The sequence below is a fragment of the Calonectris borealis genome, chromosome 4 (genome assembly GCF_964195595.1).
Source record: "Calonectris borealis chromosome 4, bCalBor7.hap1.2, whole genome shotgun sequence".
Classification (NCBI taxonomy): Eukaryota; Metazoa; Chordata; class Aves; order Procellariiformes; family Procellariidae; genus Calonectris; species Calonectris borealis.
In genome coordinates this window covers 84,922,918-84,940,866 of record NC_134315.1, presented here as the reverse complement: position 1 = coordinate 84,940,866, position 17,949 = coordinate 84,922,918, and the positions used below count along the sequence as shown (strand labels likewise).

The 17,949-nt window shown below is 43.3% G+C and overlaps 1 protein-coding gene across 8 annotated transcripts in view; it reads right to left on the bottom strand.

The window, feature by feature from the left end:
* The window catches only part of BMP2K (BMP2 inducible kinase), a 66,584-nt gene extending 56,918 nt beyond the window's left edge, over window positions 1-9,666 (bottom strand). For 7 of the 8 annotated variants that reach the window (XR_012673669.1, XR_012673670.1, XR_012673671.1 and 4 more), the window contains exon 1: window positions 9,029-9,666. Coding sequence is in view for 4 of the 8 variants with exons in the window: in XM_075150436.1 (XP_075006537.1) it covers window positions 9,029-9,641 (613 nt within the window). In the remaining 4 variants the exon portion in view is untranslated. Of the gene's footprint in view, window positions 1-8,847; window positions 8,964-9,028 lie in introns of those variants that run through there. The other variant, XM_075150441.1, reaches the window with a different exon arrangement.
* Between the last annotated feature and the right edge of the window lie 8,283 nt (window positions 9,667-17,949).

The window sequence follows — 17,949 nt, the reverse complement described above, 5'->3', positions numbered from 1 at the left end:
AACACATGAGCAAAAACTTCCATTCCAAAGCAGATGCGTGCAAATCTAACCATTTCTTAGGAAAAGGACAGCATCTCAAACAATCAAGTTCCAATTAGGTGACTGACCACGTCCGTGTTCCTGGTTAGTCCCACACGCAGAATAAAATTTTTTTACTAGAACCACCTGTTAGCTGACACTCTTACACTCCACATTTTGGCAGGCAGAGAGCATTTGTAGTGTCAGTTAACACAGCTCTGCTTACAAACAGCAACTTATTCGACTGTGGTAACCTACTTATCTAGACCATTATGAAGGCAAAAAATAGCCACAACAAGTGAAATACAGCCCAGGGTTGAAAAGTTAAACAGTTTCGAGAACGAAGACCTAAAAAGAACGCTGTAAACTCAAACAGTGCCAGAGACAAGCAGCACAACCTAACTGATTACCTCAAGCACTTCCCCTCTGAACCCGAGGTGAAACCTATTTAGCAAGAAGCAAGGCATTCATCAGACAGCATGTGTGCACACATTCACAACTAAAACAAACAAACACCTACAGCTAGAAAGATGCCTAAGTTCACACAGTTAAAGTGTATGTATTAAAACATGCTCGTTCTTCCCAGATGCTAAAGGACAGTAAGCCTGTAATTACGCTGCTCCGCAGAGACAGAGTCCCATCTCTGGCTTCAAGTTCAGTTCTCCGCGCACAGAAGAACTGCACAAATACTTCCGTATGGGTAACATACTAGTTAATGACCGACAGCTCTGATATTACTCTAACAAAAGCCCACAGAAATAAACACAGTCTTCCCAGAATCACTGGTTTCTAGCTAACACCTGTCTGAAAATGACTTCTACTTTTATTAGCTAACAAAGTTTTTCTTTCCTATGTTGACAAGCAAAATACTGAGATCTAATAAAAAAAGAAAAAAAACACTTTCAGTTGAACCAACAAAAGACTCGCACCCATAAGAAGATCCTGCACAACTTCTTTTAAAGCCAGGCCAAGCCTTTCACAGACAAAGCTAATATATTCTCTATTATTACATGCTGCCTCACCCTTTCAGGGTGTCCAGGCGTTTCACAGTAAAAGCACCTCCACGCATACACCACCTTTTATGACTACTGCAACCTTAGCGTACTTTATCAAAACACACCCGCAAGAAAGAAAAGCAAGTAGATGGCACACAGATTTGCTACATCTGTCTTTCGTCAAAATTTGGCAAAGGAAAGACGGCTTGAGTTTGTGCATCTTATTAACACGTACTGCTACAAATCAAGTTGCTTCTCCTACATAACCACCTGACTGTTGGCCACTATCCCAAAAACTTAGCTCAGAATTACTAGATTCCAAAGCACTTGCTCAGTATTTAACTACTTCTGGGCACACAAAAGTTAAATTGATAACGTTCTTCGAAAAGAACGGAACCATTACGTGCAGATAACAGAGGCGTAATATTACACGTTCATGTACACTGCCATGCAGAAAGGAGTGTCCTTAGGGGATACAAAGACTAATAATTTGACAATTGAAGAGCATTAGACCACGTGTCTTCAAGAGCTGAACTCTGTCTTAGCTGTACGATAGATACTTTGGTCAGCCTAGAGATGTTTCCCAACCTATGAATTTCTCCATCTCTGTCAAAGAGGCACACGACACCTCTGGAAAGTACAGTGAAAATGACTGTTTTCCCCAAGTACCACCGGAGTTCACACAGTACACTAGCTATCCGACTAACAAAACTGAAGTTAAAGCATTCCTTTTGTGCTCTATGTTACATGAAAAGATATTTCTACCTGCATATTGACGTAAGACTAGGATCACATGCAAATACTCGAACTGCTTCCTGGTTTGTTTTCTTTTTCGTTACACAGAGTACAGCTACATCCTGTAATAGGCAAAACAATGCTTTTGTTTCAAGTTGCTAGCTGCCTTCATTAGGCTTGAAAAGCCAGAAGATGAATCTCAAGAACTACAGCACAGGCTCCCTATCTTTCATTACCCAGAGATCAAAACTTGGTTCAGCATCTCACCACCTGCCATTCTAAGCTACGCTTGGAGTAAAGCGGCCACGCCTATTATTGGGACTGCGCAAGATCTTCCCATGCGTTGTATTATACTCCTAGCCAAAATGAAAATCAGAAAGTTTCAAGAACTCACACTGCTTTTTTTTCCTCTTTATCTTTTCAACTCAAACAAACCATTTATGCTACTCAAATATTAGCAGAGCAAAACCGTTTGAGACAGAAAAACAGGCTTGACCTTTACGGTCACGTGTGAACATAGATTCAGTCATGTTACACTCTGAAAAAAATGACATGACCAATCCCAACTCAAATTCCACAAGTTAACTTTCCAGACAGCCTTCCAGCGCATAATCCACCTGAACAACTGAACTAGATTCCAACCAAAAATAAAACAGTAGCTACTGCTAAGAGCAGCAATTCACATGCTACATAACCACTAAACTAACAAAGAAAACCAATAGTGAACATGTCAACTCGTCACGTGTGAGACTGCCACGCCACATAGACATGACAGAAGCGACCTGCCACAAAAATCGTAACACCTGCCACAAAACTCAGCTCTCCCACTGTACGATCAGAATCTCAGAATTAAATGAGTTAGATGTCCACACCACATGTAAACGCTTTGAAGTGCTGAAGTTAACAGATCCATTACAATGGCACTTCTCTCTATTCACCTCTTCAGAACAAAGCACAATAAATGAGCCACATCTTCACACGAGAGAAAGCAGTGTATGCTGTACAACAGGATGCTTAAAAATTTACAGCACCTGCCGGAGTTGGAAATCCCCAAGAGAACTTACTCTATAGACCTAAAAATCAGTGTATGAAAGGTTAATTGAAATGGGGCTTAACAAAGCATCCTAGAAGGGCAAGAACCTTACGCACATCAGAAAGTTCATCTATTTGGATTACTAATTTAACTGCTATTTCTAAGACACAGAAGGCAGGAAAAAAACCACCCACAACAAAACTTTCAAGACTATCCTAAATTTAAGGCTGATTTTGAAAAACTTAATACGACTCCTTCCTGGACAATAAGCAATTCAATCTTTACCACAACTGTGATGTTGATCCAATTGTAAGACTCCCTTTCTTCCCTTAGACAATTCATTGAAGAAAAACCTCCAGGAGAAGACACGCGCTGAAAGTTAAACAGCGGGACAATCTGCGAATGCGCAGCACAAGATCTGACATAACAGGACTGGGATTCCTCTCCATTAATGTGCTAGTTTTCTTAGGCCTCGACTGGAACAGTATGAAAATAAAAGACCAACTGAATAATGAACGTCATCAAGTACTTGCAAAGACTGCATGCTCAATTTAAATAGGATGGCAGAGCTTGCAAGAAGCTCACTCCCTCACTAGTTTGCCAGTAACGGCTCCAAGAGGTTGCAGCGTGAGAGGGATTATCAAAGAAAGGAAAATGAGTTTCCAATCTTGTAAAGGGAATATTTGAGGTTTTCACTTGTCCTCCCTATTAAGAGGTCCCTCTTCACAGAAAACTATTCTTTAACCATCATATTAAGTAAATGAATCAGACCTTCTATGTTATACAAACATTAACTAATTAACTTAAAAGCAGTCACCGCTGGAGTGGCCTTTTTTTCTGCCTCTCGAGTCCTAGACATAGGGTCACTTAGAAAAATGACGCTTCCTAAGATACAGCACTGGAAGGCTCAACACCACACAGCCCCACACTCACCGTTTTATCAGCTAGAACGATTAAAAAAACCAGTATAACCACTATCACACAACTTCTTTCCACATATACTAGGGCAAAGGAAACAGGGAAAGTTACAGCACGAGAGCAGTCATGTGTCTTCTTCAATCCCTCCTAGCCAAAGTTTCAAGACACAAAAAAGCTTACAAGCAGCCTATTGCCTTTTCTACACACAGCGACACGACCTACCGCTACTTTACATCCAGTTTGGGTACTTTTGGCAGCAAGTCGCGCAGGGTATTACCCCGTTTCTTCCGTGTATGTCTCTAGCATCTCACCTCCGCTTTTATAAGCGATGCACTTACTGGTGGGAGAGTTGAGATGGAGAAAACCGTACTGCATTTATGACAAGAGAGTTTTGCTTCCTCCAAATACAGCCAGCCTAGCCCTTCCCAAAAACCCAAGGTTTTCAGGCGCGAGATCATCACCCTCTCGTGCTATATTCACAGCACCCTAGGACATTCCTCATCTGTAACTATTGTTAACATCTGCATCGCAGGCAAACAGTAATTATTGGATCATCCTGTGAAATCCAGTTCAGTAAAGCTCACCCACGGCCAGATCAGCATTCCCAGTATGTGACAGAAAACCAAAACATAACAACAAAAAAAAAAAACCCTCATGCTTGTTTCCAGGACACTACTTCTTTTACTTCAAGGTTCTTTGCTGAAGATGACTGCAAGTCCAGTAGCACCGGCCTAGTATTTAACTACACAACTACCCGCTAGCCGCATAACGCTTCTATCACGACATAACAGAGTACCCCATCAGAACATGCAAGCTCCAACCCTCTTACCTTCTCCAAAAAGTATCAGCCCCAGATGGTCTAAGCTTTACGTCCAACCATCTCCCTTCTTCTTTTAGCAGGGGACCAAGTCCCAGCTCATTTTTCCGAAGCACTGCTAGCTTCATGAACAAGGAGAGGTATGGATTTCCGCCTCTTTGGCGGAGACCTTCTAACGGGACAAATGTTTAATGCCTCTATAGGCTGTTCCCTTACGGGGAAGTGGGGGGATCACGATGGCGACAAACAACAGGGGACTACTGCCTGACATGGAGTTACCCCATTTCTCTGTTGGACTCAAAATAGTCTAATTAAGGAATCAGAAAGCGTCCAGATATGGTACCAATTTTCCTGGACAACGGGAGAACAACCAGCCTGAAGCATCCCTTGAAACTGCGGTATTTTAAACACCAGATCAAGACACGCAGGACACTGGATGGCAGTTTATTAGCCGTACCACAAGGGAGAAAAACACTACACAGTACTACTATTTTTTTTTTTTCCTCTTCAAATAAGGTGCAACAGCATATGCCCCATGATTCCATTAATCAATTCTGAATTGGAAACAATGAAAGCAGTATGGTGATCGTCTTTCCATGCCCACAAATAAGCTTCCAAACCAATCCAGTCATGTTTGAGAGTGAAGCTTGAGAGTCCACTGCACGTTCCATGTACAGTCTTTTTTTTTTTTTTTTTAACATCCACAACTGTCTCTGCTTGCTTTATCCACACTCATTAAAAACATACCCACATGCTTAATTTCAACACAACGCTTAGCATGGCCACTTAGGTCTGCTCGTGGTACAAAGACAACTTCAAACCCAGAAAAGTCTTTATTTACTGAGTCTAAACACCCCCAAGTCCTGCCAAGCAATCAAGATGCTAAGACAACTGAGCATCTTCCAACGCCTACCCTTATAGTCTCCAGAAAAGTTAGTTTTACTGCAGTCCTTGCACTTCAATAACTCCTTTCTGTTTAAGTCCATGCAAATAATGAAGTAATATTATCCCCATGTCAAGCCACAACTTTCTACCTCCTTCTTAGATAAACCAAAAATGTTTTGGGAAGTTGCTAATTTTTACTTTCCTTTTCACTTTTCACAACATTCACTGTTTTGCACTGACAATTGAGATGAATTTAAAAGGATGTTTCCTACTTCGTCACATCCAGTTTGCTGCAATTTCTGAACTAGAAAGTCTTTTTCAATATTGGAGTGACCATAACTGACCTGCAACTAAGCACCACCTGCAACTTTGAACAGTGAGTTCTCCGTATTTTTGTCAGATTTAATTTTCCAAACTTCAGCTGCAATGCATATACTGTTGTTCAACAGGAAGTTATAAAACGAAGGCCTTCACTCTGCCTGTATCAGTCATTTATTCTGCATACTTCTATCACCCCCTCGAAATGGATAGGAACTCATTTTCTACATCAAAACTTCACCCAAATTGATTCGTTTTTCCCCATCTTTGAGAAATAAACCTTAAAAACAAGTACCTCCACTCAACAACATACTGATCATGGGGTTACGAAGGCTAAGAAGTCCACCGGAGAGAGGTGTATTTAAAACAAAAGAAACCATCTAACAACCTACTAACTACAGCACTTCAACCTTTATACCCACTTTACTACACAAGGATGCAGTTGCTTTAAACAGCAATAAACTATTGCATTTAGTTTGAATGCAAGAGAACTAGATTATAATGCTACATACTTCTGCCTTTAAAATACTGCAATAAAACAATTTTGTCAAAGACTACAGAACAGCATTTTCAGGGCAACATCTGTATCAACAAGGGAAATCTACCACAAGTTCATTACTGCAGTCCAGCAAGGTAGTTACAACTTGAGCCTTTTGGCTTCGCTACTGCCACTCGCTCTAGTTACCGGGAGCCTAAGTCCATTGCAAAACCAAAAGCTAGCTTCCTAAGGCAACTCAGATGCAAAATTTGGAAGGCGGGGGGGCGACGAGGGGAGGGGGGGTGTCTAAACAGTTTGAATCTGACAGACATATAAAGCTATGAATTCTAATACCTAGTAATAAAATCTATCCATACCACACCACTGCTAACAGAACATTATATATCCTTTCTGAAATAGGCTTGTCACGTTCATTATATTCATTAACTTACTAACAACGCTTCGTGACACAACATAAAACTCGCGTATTAGCCTCTTAAATTAACTTGTAAGTGACACTTCATCAGCACTGAATAACAGGAACTACCTGACAAGCCTAAGACCCTCAGTAAAACTGGGTTTCAGAAAATAAAAGAAGACGAGAATGCCTTACGCAAAGGGACTAGGGGAAAAAAAAAATTTGTTCCCCCCAAGGAGGAGGATTATTAAGCTGGGGATTTCTAAAGTGTTAAATGTTCATAATAGATAGCAATATGACTAATATAAATCAATAACATTTAATTACTTACTACTAATTGTTACTAAGTCAAGGGAAAATCTGACTGTCAAGAAGTAATTCCCAGACAAAACGCAACTTGTTCATTCATAAACTACTGTGGTCAGTTAGGAGCACTGAAGTGCCACTCGAACCCTTTCTCGCAGTGACCTTCTCACCAGTCACCTCGGGGCACACATCTGCTCCCCACACACACACCGTTAACGCAGCTGCTTCCCGACAGTCAGAGAACTTCTAAGAGTATCATTCCCCCAGCTCCCTCACTACCCTGCTACCTCAACCTTGCAGTTAGGCCACCTGTTATTTTCTTCTCCTCTACGCCTTTTTGGATCATCCCTACTGAACAGCTCTGGCGTTAGCTTTGAAGGCTTTTCCCAAGGTGCAGCAGATTTTCACTGCCCTGACTCTTACCAGTTCTAGTCCTAGGCATCCATATTTAACAGACCACATAAAAGCTGTATAAAACTTTCTATTTCGGTCTCAAAAGTAAGGAAGCCAATTTGCACAACACCCAACTCTTACAATTCGTACTCCCCTTGCCCCCAAGCCCTTAAGGGCTATGAAATTGTTTCCGCAAACTACAGAAAGAAGAAGGAAAAAAAAAAAAAGTTATCTATAGTGACTCTTAAAACAGCACATTACGAGGAAACTTTTAATAAAACGCTAAACCGAAGCAAGCGCCATGCTATTTTTCTCCTTTCCGCTACCAGTATCGTTTTTGTGTTACCCCCTCAATTTGTTCAGGAACCTATTTCCATAATTTCTTTAACAAGTCTCTGCCCTGCAACCAGCCCTGCAGAGCAATGACCTCCTGTCAGACCACAATGACTTTGAAGGAGCTCCCAGCAAGGACCACTCATATTTTAGGCAACCAGGTATGTGGTTGGCTAAGCCCTGACCTCATTTTCCTAGCCAAAGTATTGCCTTCTAACTATTAAGTACCAATTCCACTCTTCTACTGATACTTTTTCCAGACAGCAATGAAAATTTAAGGACCACCTATACGTTTCTATTTTAAATACTAATAGTATCTGTATGTACTTGTTAAAACCGCACCTTACATCTTCATCAAGAAATGCACACAAGCCATGTAAGTTTACTAGTACATTTATACATAAACCAGCCTAAACAATACACAGACATAAAAATTACAAAGACGAATTATTTTACGCACAACATCCAAACTGGCGTGCTGCGGTGCTGAGAAATTCAGTGACTACGAAGCATGCAGGACTAGCCCTGTGCTCCGTGACCTAGGAAGTGAATTATACTGTATGCATCACAACAACAGCTGCCACCAACTACGAGATATCAATACTGCACCGTTTCCCCCACACACGCACAGAGCAGAACTCAAATACGGCTGTTTTGATGACGGCCCATGCCAGCATCTATTAAAGTCGTACAACTAACAAAGTCTAGCGAATTATAAGACTATCTGAATTCACGCAACTCTTCTGTAAGACCCAATGGAGGTCCAAGACATAAAGTGCAAGTTAACGAGACGAATTAGAAGGCAAGCACCCTGCAACAAGGGGAGGACGGCAGAAGGATTCTCTACGGCAGAAGTTGCCAGCACTGCAACTTCACTCGTGACCCTGCCAGACATCTTCTGCATTCCAGCAAGGAAGATCACGGCTTTTATTTTTTGTCGTTTCCAGATTAGCTAGCAAAAGCCTACTACAGGATTAAACCGCCCTCCTCTGAGGCGCCGGTCACCGGCCACACCGTCGCCAACCCCAGCTGATCTGACCCCGTGAACCACCAGCCCCGCCAGCAGCGTGCCGCTCTCTCGGACATCTCATCCCGGTTTACTCAGTACAATATCAGGAAACTCTAAGCCGCCTAAGGAGCCCCAGGCACCAGCCAGCAGCCGTAACAAAAAATAAAACAAAACCCCCTTAACCGGCTTACAGCGGGTAAGCAGCTATTCAGGGACGGGGAGAGCGAACCAGCGGCTGGCAGGGGCGGGGGAGCCCGTCCCGGCGAGGAGCGGGGGCAGCGGGCCCCCGCCTCGCCCCACGGCCGCGCTCGGCCTCCGCCGCTCCCGCCCTGTCCCACGGGCACCTCGCACGGCCCGGTCCCCCCCCGTTACCTTCCGCCAGCAGCTCCTCGGGGGTGACTTGGTAGCGTCCGACGGCGAACACCTTGCCCAAGGCGACGCCGCTCCCCCCGCCGCCCCCGCCGCCGGAGCCGACACACGCCGTCCCGCCGCCGCCGCTCCCCTCGGACTTGGGCATCCGAGAAAACTTCTTCATGGCGAGCGCGGCCCCGCCGGGCCCGCGGGACGGGCGCCGGGCGCAGGCGGCTGCCCGGCCCCGCGCGGCGCAGGGCGGCCGAGGAAGAAGCCGCCGGGCGGGCGGGCGGGCGGCGGCGCGCGGCGCGTCTGAGGCGAGGGGCGGCCGTTGCCCAACGGCTGCCGGAGCGGGGAGGGGGCTGCCCCGCTTCACATGCCGGCCGCGGCCCCCGCCCCGCTTCTGCTCAGCCGTTCCCCCGCCACCGCCGGCTGCCTGCGCCCGCAGCGACGCCCGCTCCGGGAGGAGGAGGAGGACGAGGAAAAGGAGGAGGAGGAGGAGGAGGAAGGGGGCGGGCGCAGCCCAGCCACAGCCCGGCGGCGGCCGGGACGGCGGAGGCGGGCGGGGAGGGAGGGGGAAAGGAGCGCGCTGCCGGGAGCAGCCGCCCCGCCAGTGTGCGGCGCGACGGCGCATGCGCGGCCCCCGCTCCCTCACACACACAGGCGTTACACGCCCCCCCGCCGCCCGGCCGGAAGTGAGGTTGTCAGCCTTGGGCGAGCACGTGGAGCGGGAGCGGGGGGGAGCGAGGCGCATCGCGCAGCCCGCTCACCCTCCCCACCCCCCGCGCAGCCTCGCGCGCCCTCCTTCAGGCCGCTGCGCGCGTCGCGACCGTTAGGGGCTGCAGCGGCCTCGCCGGCCTCGCGCCACCCCTGAGGCGCCGCGGGGCGCCCAGCGACGGGGCCCGCCGAGGGAAACACGCGTGGGGCGGACGGGGCCCCTCAGCCTTGGCCCCGGCCGCCGCGACGGCGCTGATCGCGCTCCACGGACCCGCCCGGGTGCGGGGCGCGCCCTCGAGAAGGGGGCCTACGGAGAGGCGCAGCCTGGCGCGGTGCGGGCATGGCGTGGTAAAGCACCGCCGTGGTGAAGATGGCTCTGCAGACCCTGGTCAGGCCGGCGGTTGCCTGTAGACCCTCTGGGGTCTGCAGCGTGCTTCCTGTAGGGGAAATAACCGTAAAAAGCATTGACGACAAGTATAAATTCCCAGCGGTGGGTCTCCACGCGTGCGCTACGCGGAGGCTAGGAGTTAGCTGACTGAAAAGAAGCGGTAAAAGGACGGATCTGGACAGGAAAACATCAGCCGTAAATTTCTCACTGTGAAATGTACCATCCGTGGACATCTTCCCTACAGACATTGACAAAGCAACCCTGGGAATTTTCGAATACAAGCTTCGTTTCACCTGTGAAATTTTCAGGAAAGTAAGAATTGTATCTGAAAAACGGTTTCTGAACCGCAAGAAGCCCTGTGTCCCGCAGTCCCTCGCATAAGTTTCTCAGCTTGACTGGAAAGGCACAGAGCCAGAGCAGCCAGGGAGCCACTGACTGTAAGGTACGTTGTTATCACCATGCTGCTAGATGGCAAGTGTGCCTATTTAAGGCAGTATTTGTCACAGTTCCTTAGGAACAACACTTGGGAAACACCCTACACTTCCAAATCATTTATCTCAAATTTCCAATTCAAATTCACATTCAGACTGAAACCTCGTTTCAAACTTTCCAAAATGCCAATGACACCCAGTTTTTGTACTTAAACAGTGATTCTAGTCATCAAAAAATAGTGACAGATCAGAGTCATTGAAAAGGTAACTTCGTTCCAAGCCTGTTCTCCTTGTGTAGTCCCATACAAATGAGGTACTCGTGCATTTTTTCCCCCCCTAACTAAATGAAATCATACAATAAAAGCAAAATTTATATGGGATCTCCTGTCAATCTCTCATATGAATGAATGAAGCTGCATTTTTGGCATCTATAGCGGGAATTTAACAGCACAGCCTTTCACACCGAACGCCAAGGTTTTGGACGGATATCGATTGCAGCCATCGGTTCAGTAAAACCGCTGGAGAAGTCAGAAGCTTAAATCCTTGGGGTAACGTTTCAATAATCAAATTAGTTTTGACTTAATCATATTGCCGTACTCTTAGTCAGTAACAAAAAGACAATATTTCTGTATTGAAGTGACAACTTGTCATACGTTGAAAGCACTGATAACAGCTATTTGCATTAGTAGTCCCCTTTCTGTAGTCGTTGCCATCCTTTCAGTAAAGGGAGATCAATTTTTCAGCAGTATATAGAGACTCTTAATTCACAGTTTTCCTTAGAAGAGAAAGGTATTTTGACTGCAGATGAAAAGAAGAGAGTACTGTGAGAGGAATGGCACGATCAGCAGCATTTCGTTAATGAGGGCATTTTTACAGTGATATATGCCTGCGCTCCTTAGATATACGCTTTTAATTAAGTCTGAGAAAAAATGCGGCTAGGTTAAAAGCACATAAGTTTAGTGCCATTGAGTAATACAATTTTGCTCGTCCTCAGTAAAAATAATGTATTTTCTAAAAGTCACTGCGAGAGGGTAGGATTGGCTTTTAGGTTAGCTGGTTAGTTTTTATTTGTTTTGGGAGTCCCTCTCCCCGCCCATGTATTTTTGTTCTTTTTAAAGTAATTATTGCTTGAGTGAGTTATAGACCGGACAAAATGAGCACTCTTGTTATACTGGGATTAGCACTACTAATCTCTGTCTTGACATACTAGAGGACGAAGAGGTCAGCTACTAGGCTTCGCTGGCAAATAAGTGTATCGGTATTGCACACCGAGGTGTGGTCATGAACGCGTAGGTGGCTGCAGAACTGGCTAGTCTCTCGTGAGTAATCTCAAAGAGCCACGCCGCAGCTACCTTACAATGTTCCACAGCCTCTTTAATTGCAAACGTGGTACCCAAATGGTCTTTTTCTGTAAGACGCCAGCATAGTGTGAGGAGTTTTTTTGTTAAGGATTCCCTTTTATTAAGTATAGGTCAATGAAGTTGAATAATAGAGAAGATTTTGACAGATCTCTTAAATTTAAAATTATGGGCCCGATCCTTCAAGCAGGTAAATGAGTGATAATTTTCAATACGTGAATAGGCCCACTGACTTTGATTTAATTCCTCACCTGCGTGGAAGGACATTTTGACGTTTCTAGAAGATACATTAATTTCCAGAAAGGAAGAGTTGTGAGACTTCTTTCACTCAGGGTATGAAAGCCAAGGTAAACTTTGCTCTCCCTTACTGAAATGAAACCTCTCGCTTGGTTCAGGCAGAGCAGGGATGCTTTGGTCTTCTGCATCTGGAATGCATGCAGTAAAACCAACCTCTTCAGTGCAATGCATACTTGACAGTGTGACAAACAGATCAGAAAGGTCTTTGCGCTACTTAAAAAAACCAACAGAAAACAAATTTTAAAACCTTGAAAGTACCCACAAGCACAGTTATTTTCTGGTTGATGTGGAACAGTAGATGGTGTGAAGAAAAATCCAGTGACAAAGAACAGCAAATCAGAAGCATTGAATCCTAAAGTGAGGAGAGATCCACTGCTAAGGTGGAGAAGATGGGGGTTCTTAATGCAGAGGCTGCACTGAAGCCGGGATATCAGTTAGCATTATTGGCGGGGGGGGGGGGGAGGGGGTTGCTATACAATATTTTTTTTTAAACCTTCAACTCGATGAATCATGAAATCATAGGAGATGTTGAGCTTTCATTATCAAAAAAATAAAAGAGCAATAAAGGTCAACTTCTGCTTTTTATGACTGGAGTCAACAGTGAACTTTCACTGCATGAAAACATGAGAGAAAACAAAAAAGTCCCAGTCACATGCTGTGTATGTCTCCGTCGCAATATTGGTACGTCTTGCTTCTTCCTTTCATTTGTTGCCTAAAATGCTGATAACGTTCTTCCTTTTTTAATAATTGTGCAATGGCAGATCTATAATGACATATAAATTATTCCACTTAGTGTCTTTATTCAGCACATAAGACGCAACTTGACACTTCTCTCACAAGTTAGTTTCACAAAAGAAAACCTCCGGAGTTTTTTTTTTAATACAAGATTAACTGTATTCTCAGTGTCAAGATAGCGAGAGTCATAGCTTGTGTCAGATAGTGTATCCGTGACTTTATTGCACAGTGCTTGAAATCTGGGTCCCCCTCCTGACTCTTGGCTAGACAGCCTTAAGCATGCTGCTTCACCTCAGTATACAAAAAAGTTTCCCGTCTAGAAAATCAGGATAAGGCAGCTTTAAGTATTCTGCTTCACCTCCATATATGAAGAATTTTCCCATCTATAAAATTAGGGTAGTGATTATTTACTCCATTGTAAATACTTTGAAGATTTATGGAGGAAAGCTCTAGGTGAGAACACTACTTGAAAATGAAACATCAGATATTTCACATGTGCTTGGAGTTTGAAACGTGATGATTTAATCCTCTTTAAACTGCTGAATGGTTCAAATGCTTTTACCTTGATGACTGTTTCTTAACCATTTCTCTCCTTAAATCTCTCCCTACTCATAAGTCTTTCCTCTGTACAATACATAAATTGGTTTTAAATCAATCCCGTGAGAATAAAACAGCTGCCTGCAAAAATGTTAAATATCCCTTACAGAAAGTAGTTATTAAGGCAAAATAGAAGTGGAAAACTTTCTTTGTGTGAGTGTTGTTTTGGAAATGTCTCTTGCTGTTTCTGGACAAACGCTTTTCATTCTAGTTACTCAAGCTGAGTGCTAGAAATGAAAGAAAAAAAATCCTAATTTTCTAGAAATATGTTCTTTACCTATTAAAACTTTTTTTTTTTTAAGTGTCACTTCATTATTCTTCACCTTCATTTAAAACACACGGATCTGTGTCTTTGTAATACAGACTCTCAAGTGTTCAGCAATTACTGCGGTAAAATTTTTTTGTTCTTCTTCAGGTATGTGAGGGTTATTTTCTATTTTGTAATAATTCAGTCAGTGTGAACAAAGGACTGCCAGAGAGGAGGTTTTCCCAATAAGCACTTTGAATTCCTTTTCCCCTCTTATCGCCTCATTGTTGCATGTTTGTTTTCCTTCTGGTCCTTGGAGCCCTGAGAAACATCATTTTACACAGAGAAGTAGCTATACAATATTCCTATCTTAGTAAATACTATGTCTTATTTTCATACCGCTGACCCTGATGGAGTCTGTTTTAGACACAATTACTAAAACTTATGTTTAGCTTATGACGAGCTAAAAGCTAAGAAAACCCCAGGAGACAGCTGGTTTGGGTTTGGTTTTGCTTTTTTCTAGGATCAAGTCATATCCCTGGTCCGCATCTCAGAGGCAGCAGTAGTAATGAAAGGCTTTTTTTGTTTGCTTAATTATATATACAAAATAGCAGCAAGATTTTGGTGTGTTGTGAAACATGTTGGCATGGAAAATAGGTTGATGTGGGGGAAAAAAAACCAAAGAAAAAGATTGATGGTGCAGAGGGATGGCACAAATCATCTAGAAAGCAAGTGCATTCTCTGACGTCTCCTCTGGTTTTGCATTGCCAGGTAGAGGCTTGGCATTGACCTTGTGAACTGAGACAAATTTTCATTCGTTTCGGTTTCTATCAGCTGTTCTAATCAGGAAAGAAACAAAAGGAGCTGTGGAAAAGAACTACAAGTCACCGATTTCTGACATTAAAATGGAAACAAACTGAGGAGCAAGCCGGTGAAAATACTTAAGGTACAAACAGCTGACATCAGCTTTGGTGACGCCCAGCGCAACTCTCATTGACACTGAGGTCAAGAGTCTTTTATTGCAACGCGAGATTCGGTCATTTGTACTACAGCCGGCATTGGGACCAAACAAAATATAAATTGCTTGGTGATACGACAACCCTGGGCCGGTTCAAAATATCCACGGAAAGTGGGGAAAACATAAAGGCAGATGTGTTTGTAAGAGTCGTAGGTAGAAATCCTAGAGGAAGGAATAGGAAAGAGGTTATAACGGGCTCAGGATTGTTTGCATCTTGACCTGGTAAATTGCTTCACATTACTAATAATCTGTTTCCTTTCTGGAGAAGAAGTGTCTCCTATGTTTGTCCTGATGACCAAGACTCCTGCTTCATTTGATAAGGTTACATATTCCTGCTTGCTTTGTAAGATCATTGATCTCTTCCCTGCCTTCTATTGGCCAGGTTTCCGGTTATTCCCAGCTACCACCAGTCCAGTTGATTTCATTCTCTCTTATAAACAAAACCCGATTTCACCCTTGCTTTAACAACTAACTTTTGCAGTCCTGAAGATAGCTAAGAAGTTTCTCTTATAGGAATGAAGTGTGCTCTTTGCAGCCTTTTGAAGGAAGGCCACCATCCTAACTTATTTAATGAACAAGTCTTAGAAAGTGACCTTCTTCCTTGAAAAAGTTACGCATGTGACTAAAACATGTGGCCTTTCTCAGCAATTCTTAAACCGTGGTACGCAGTTTATAAAGGGCCTGCTGATAGTCCACAGAGATCTGGCTGGTGGCACAACGTTCCCCCTCCCGAAAGCTGAACTTTGTTGCAAGAAAACTAAAATGCCCACATTCCAACACTAATACTACTCTCCTGCTTCTACAACTGCTATTGAGATAAAAAGAAGGACAAAAGGTGAAGGTCAAGCACAAATGGCAAATCTGAACGATGTCTTAATTTTTGCAGCATACAAATCAGAATATAGCATCCTTCATTTAAGTACCTTTGAGATGCAAATACATTACGTTATAGCGCAAAGAAAATCCAAGCGTCACCGAAAACCCCCAGAGGCATTGGTACGCCCCAAAATTACTTGTAGCAATAAAAAGTCATGGAAAAGCCGCAGCCATTGAGGTTCAACAAATAATTTTGTTTCAAATCTTTTTCTTTTTACCCTATTTGCAGCAATAGGTTTTACTGTTACAGTTGTTCTGTAAAATGAGCAATGGGCTTTTTTTCCCCCGTGTAATTTTTGAGTCTTAGAGAAGTGCAAAAATATCGCTGGTCATCGGTCCTTATGCTAAAAATAATACTTACTTCTTTATATAGTGTTATAAGCTTGAAGGGAGGGGAAGAATCCTTGGAACTGAGAGCCTGGGAAGAAAGAATGTCTTTTGGGTCACAACTGAACAGTCTCTGTGCTGATGCACATTAAAACATTGAAATGGTATAACTACATTGACTACAGATGCCATTGCTGGCTGACTCGTACCTTTAAAAGCCCACTTATAAATACAGTTACGTTGCTTATAAATGGTTTAATTTTGCAAACGGGCTATTTCCACTCACAAGCTGTTAGCTGAAAGTACATTTCAAATCCTACGGAGGTATGAACTCTAGTTTTAGTTTTGTTCGGTTAGAAAAATCATTAAGACTTTTGCGAATTGTTTAGCCAATAGCATTTGCATTCAGGCTAAGGAAAGAGAAGAATTTTATCTGCCGCTAGCGTAGTTGAAGTTACATGCCACAACAGAAGTAGTGGGAAAGATGAAGAAAAAAGAATTGCTGCAAGTTTATGCCAGATCTAAGTAGGCACAGAAATAGTGTAATAACTGTTAATAATTTTGCAATAGCTTTTCCTGATATAGGCTGTCCATTTTTCCACTATGCAAAAAGACAGACAGAGCTATTGCATATCCTAATGACTGCCGTTTCATGCGCTGCAGCCCAAGTGCTTATTAAATAAGATAGATAAGTCTTTGGCACGAGACGGGAATAACTTTCTGTTCTGGAAAGCAGAGAAGATTATTAGGGGAAGAACTGTGTTGGATCTGGTTTTGAATAATATGTTGAGAGTAGTTGTAAATCTAAGAATAGTGAAGTGTATTGAATGGAAGTCATCACAAAACAATTAAGTTCACCATGTAAATAAAGGAGTAGTCATGGCAAAGCACAGGCGAGGGACTTGGAAATTTCATTAAGTATCACGATACTTAAGGATGGGACCTTGGGATAGTAAGTCAAGGAATAAAGGAGCGCAGGACACCTGATGACTTCTGAAAGGTACGTGACAGACTTAGCAGCGAAATTTTCTGATGCAGTGGAAAGAAGGGCAGCTTAGTAAGGAAACAATATAAAAGTCTGAGATGGAAGCATTTTAAAGGATTATATAAATATGTGGAAGAACTCATGTCAGGGCTACCGTTGCCTCTGACTGTGAACTGGGGCACTGCAGTGGTCTCCTCTGGAACTATTTTATTCGAGACTACTGGATAGCCTGGATGGTGGCGGACGAATGTACGCTTCCAAACTGTTTTGAGGACTCAATACCTGAGAGGAGCTGAAAGTAATTTGGAAGGGAGAATTCAGAATCAGAGGGATCTTTAGAAATGGAGAAATGGTCTGAAAATAACCCCGTAAGATTCAACAAATACAAATGCAATAGCTAAGGGCAAGAGGAAAAAAAATTCTTAAGTACAAAATTAGAAGTATCTGACAAAGCAGCAGGTCTGTCAAAAAGGGTCTGAGGGCTACAGCGGCTCACAGTCTGAACAGAAATCTGCAATAGAGAAACAAAGGCAAAATTCAGTCCAGCACATACTGAAAGAAACGACATCTGTACGACATGAAGATAATGAATCTGCTGAGGCTTCACCTGAAGTACCACATCCCATTTTGGGTATCCCACATTAAGACAAGTTATTTTACATCAATTAGTTCAGAGAAATGCAGCAAATACAAGACCTTTAGAAAAGATGTCCTCTGAAGAAAGGTTAAACAAGTGATATTCCTCTGGAGAAGAGGAGAAGAGAGTGAGTTGTTTTTCTGTGATAGAAAGGTTGTTAATTACGAGACGTCGATCGATGTTTCTTAATATTTACTACTACGAAGACAAGAATAATTTGTCTTAATTTATAGGAGAGAAAATTTAAACTAGACAGTGGGAAAACCTTTGCTATAATTAGGGTAAGGAAGCAATAAAAGAAAACTCATTAAATGCAGTACCCCTATCAA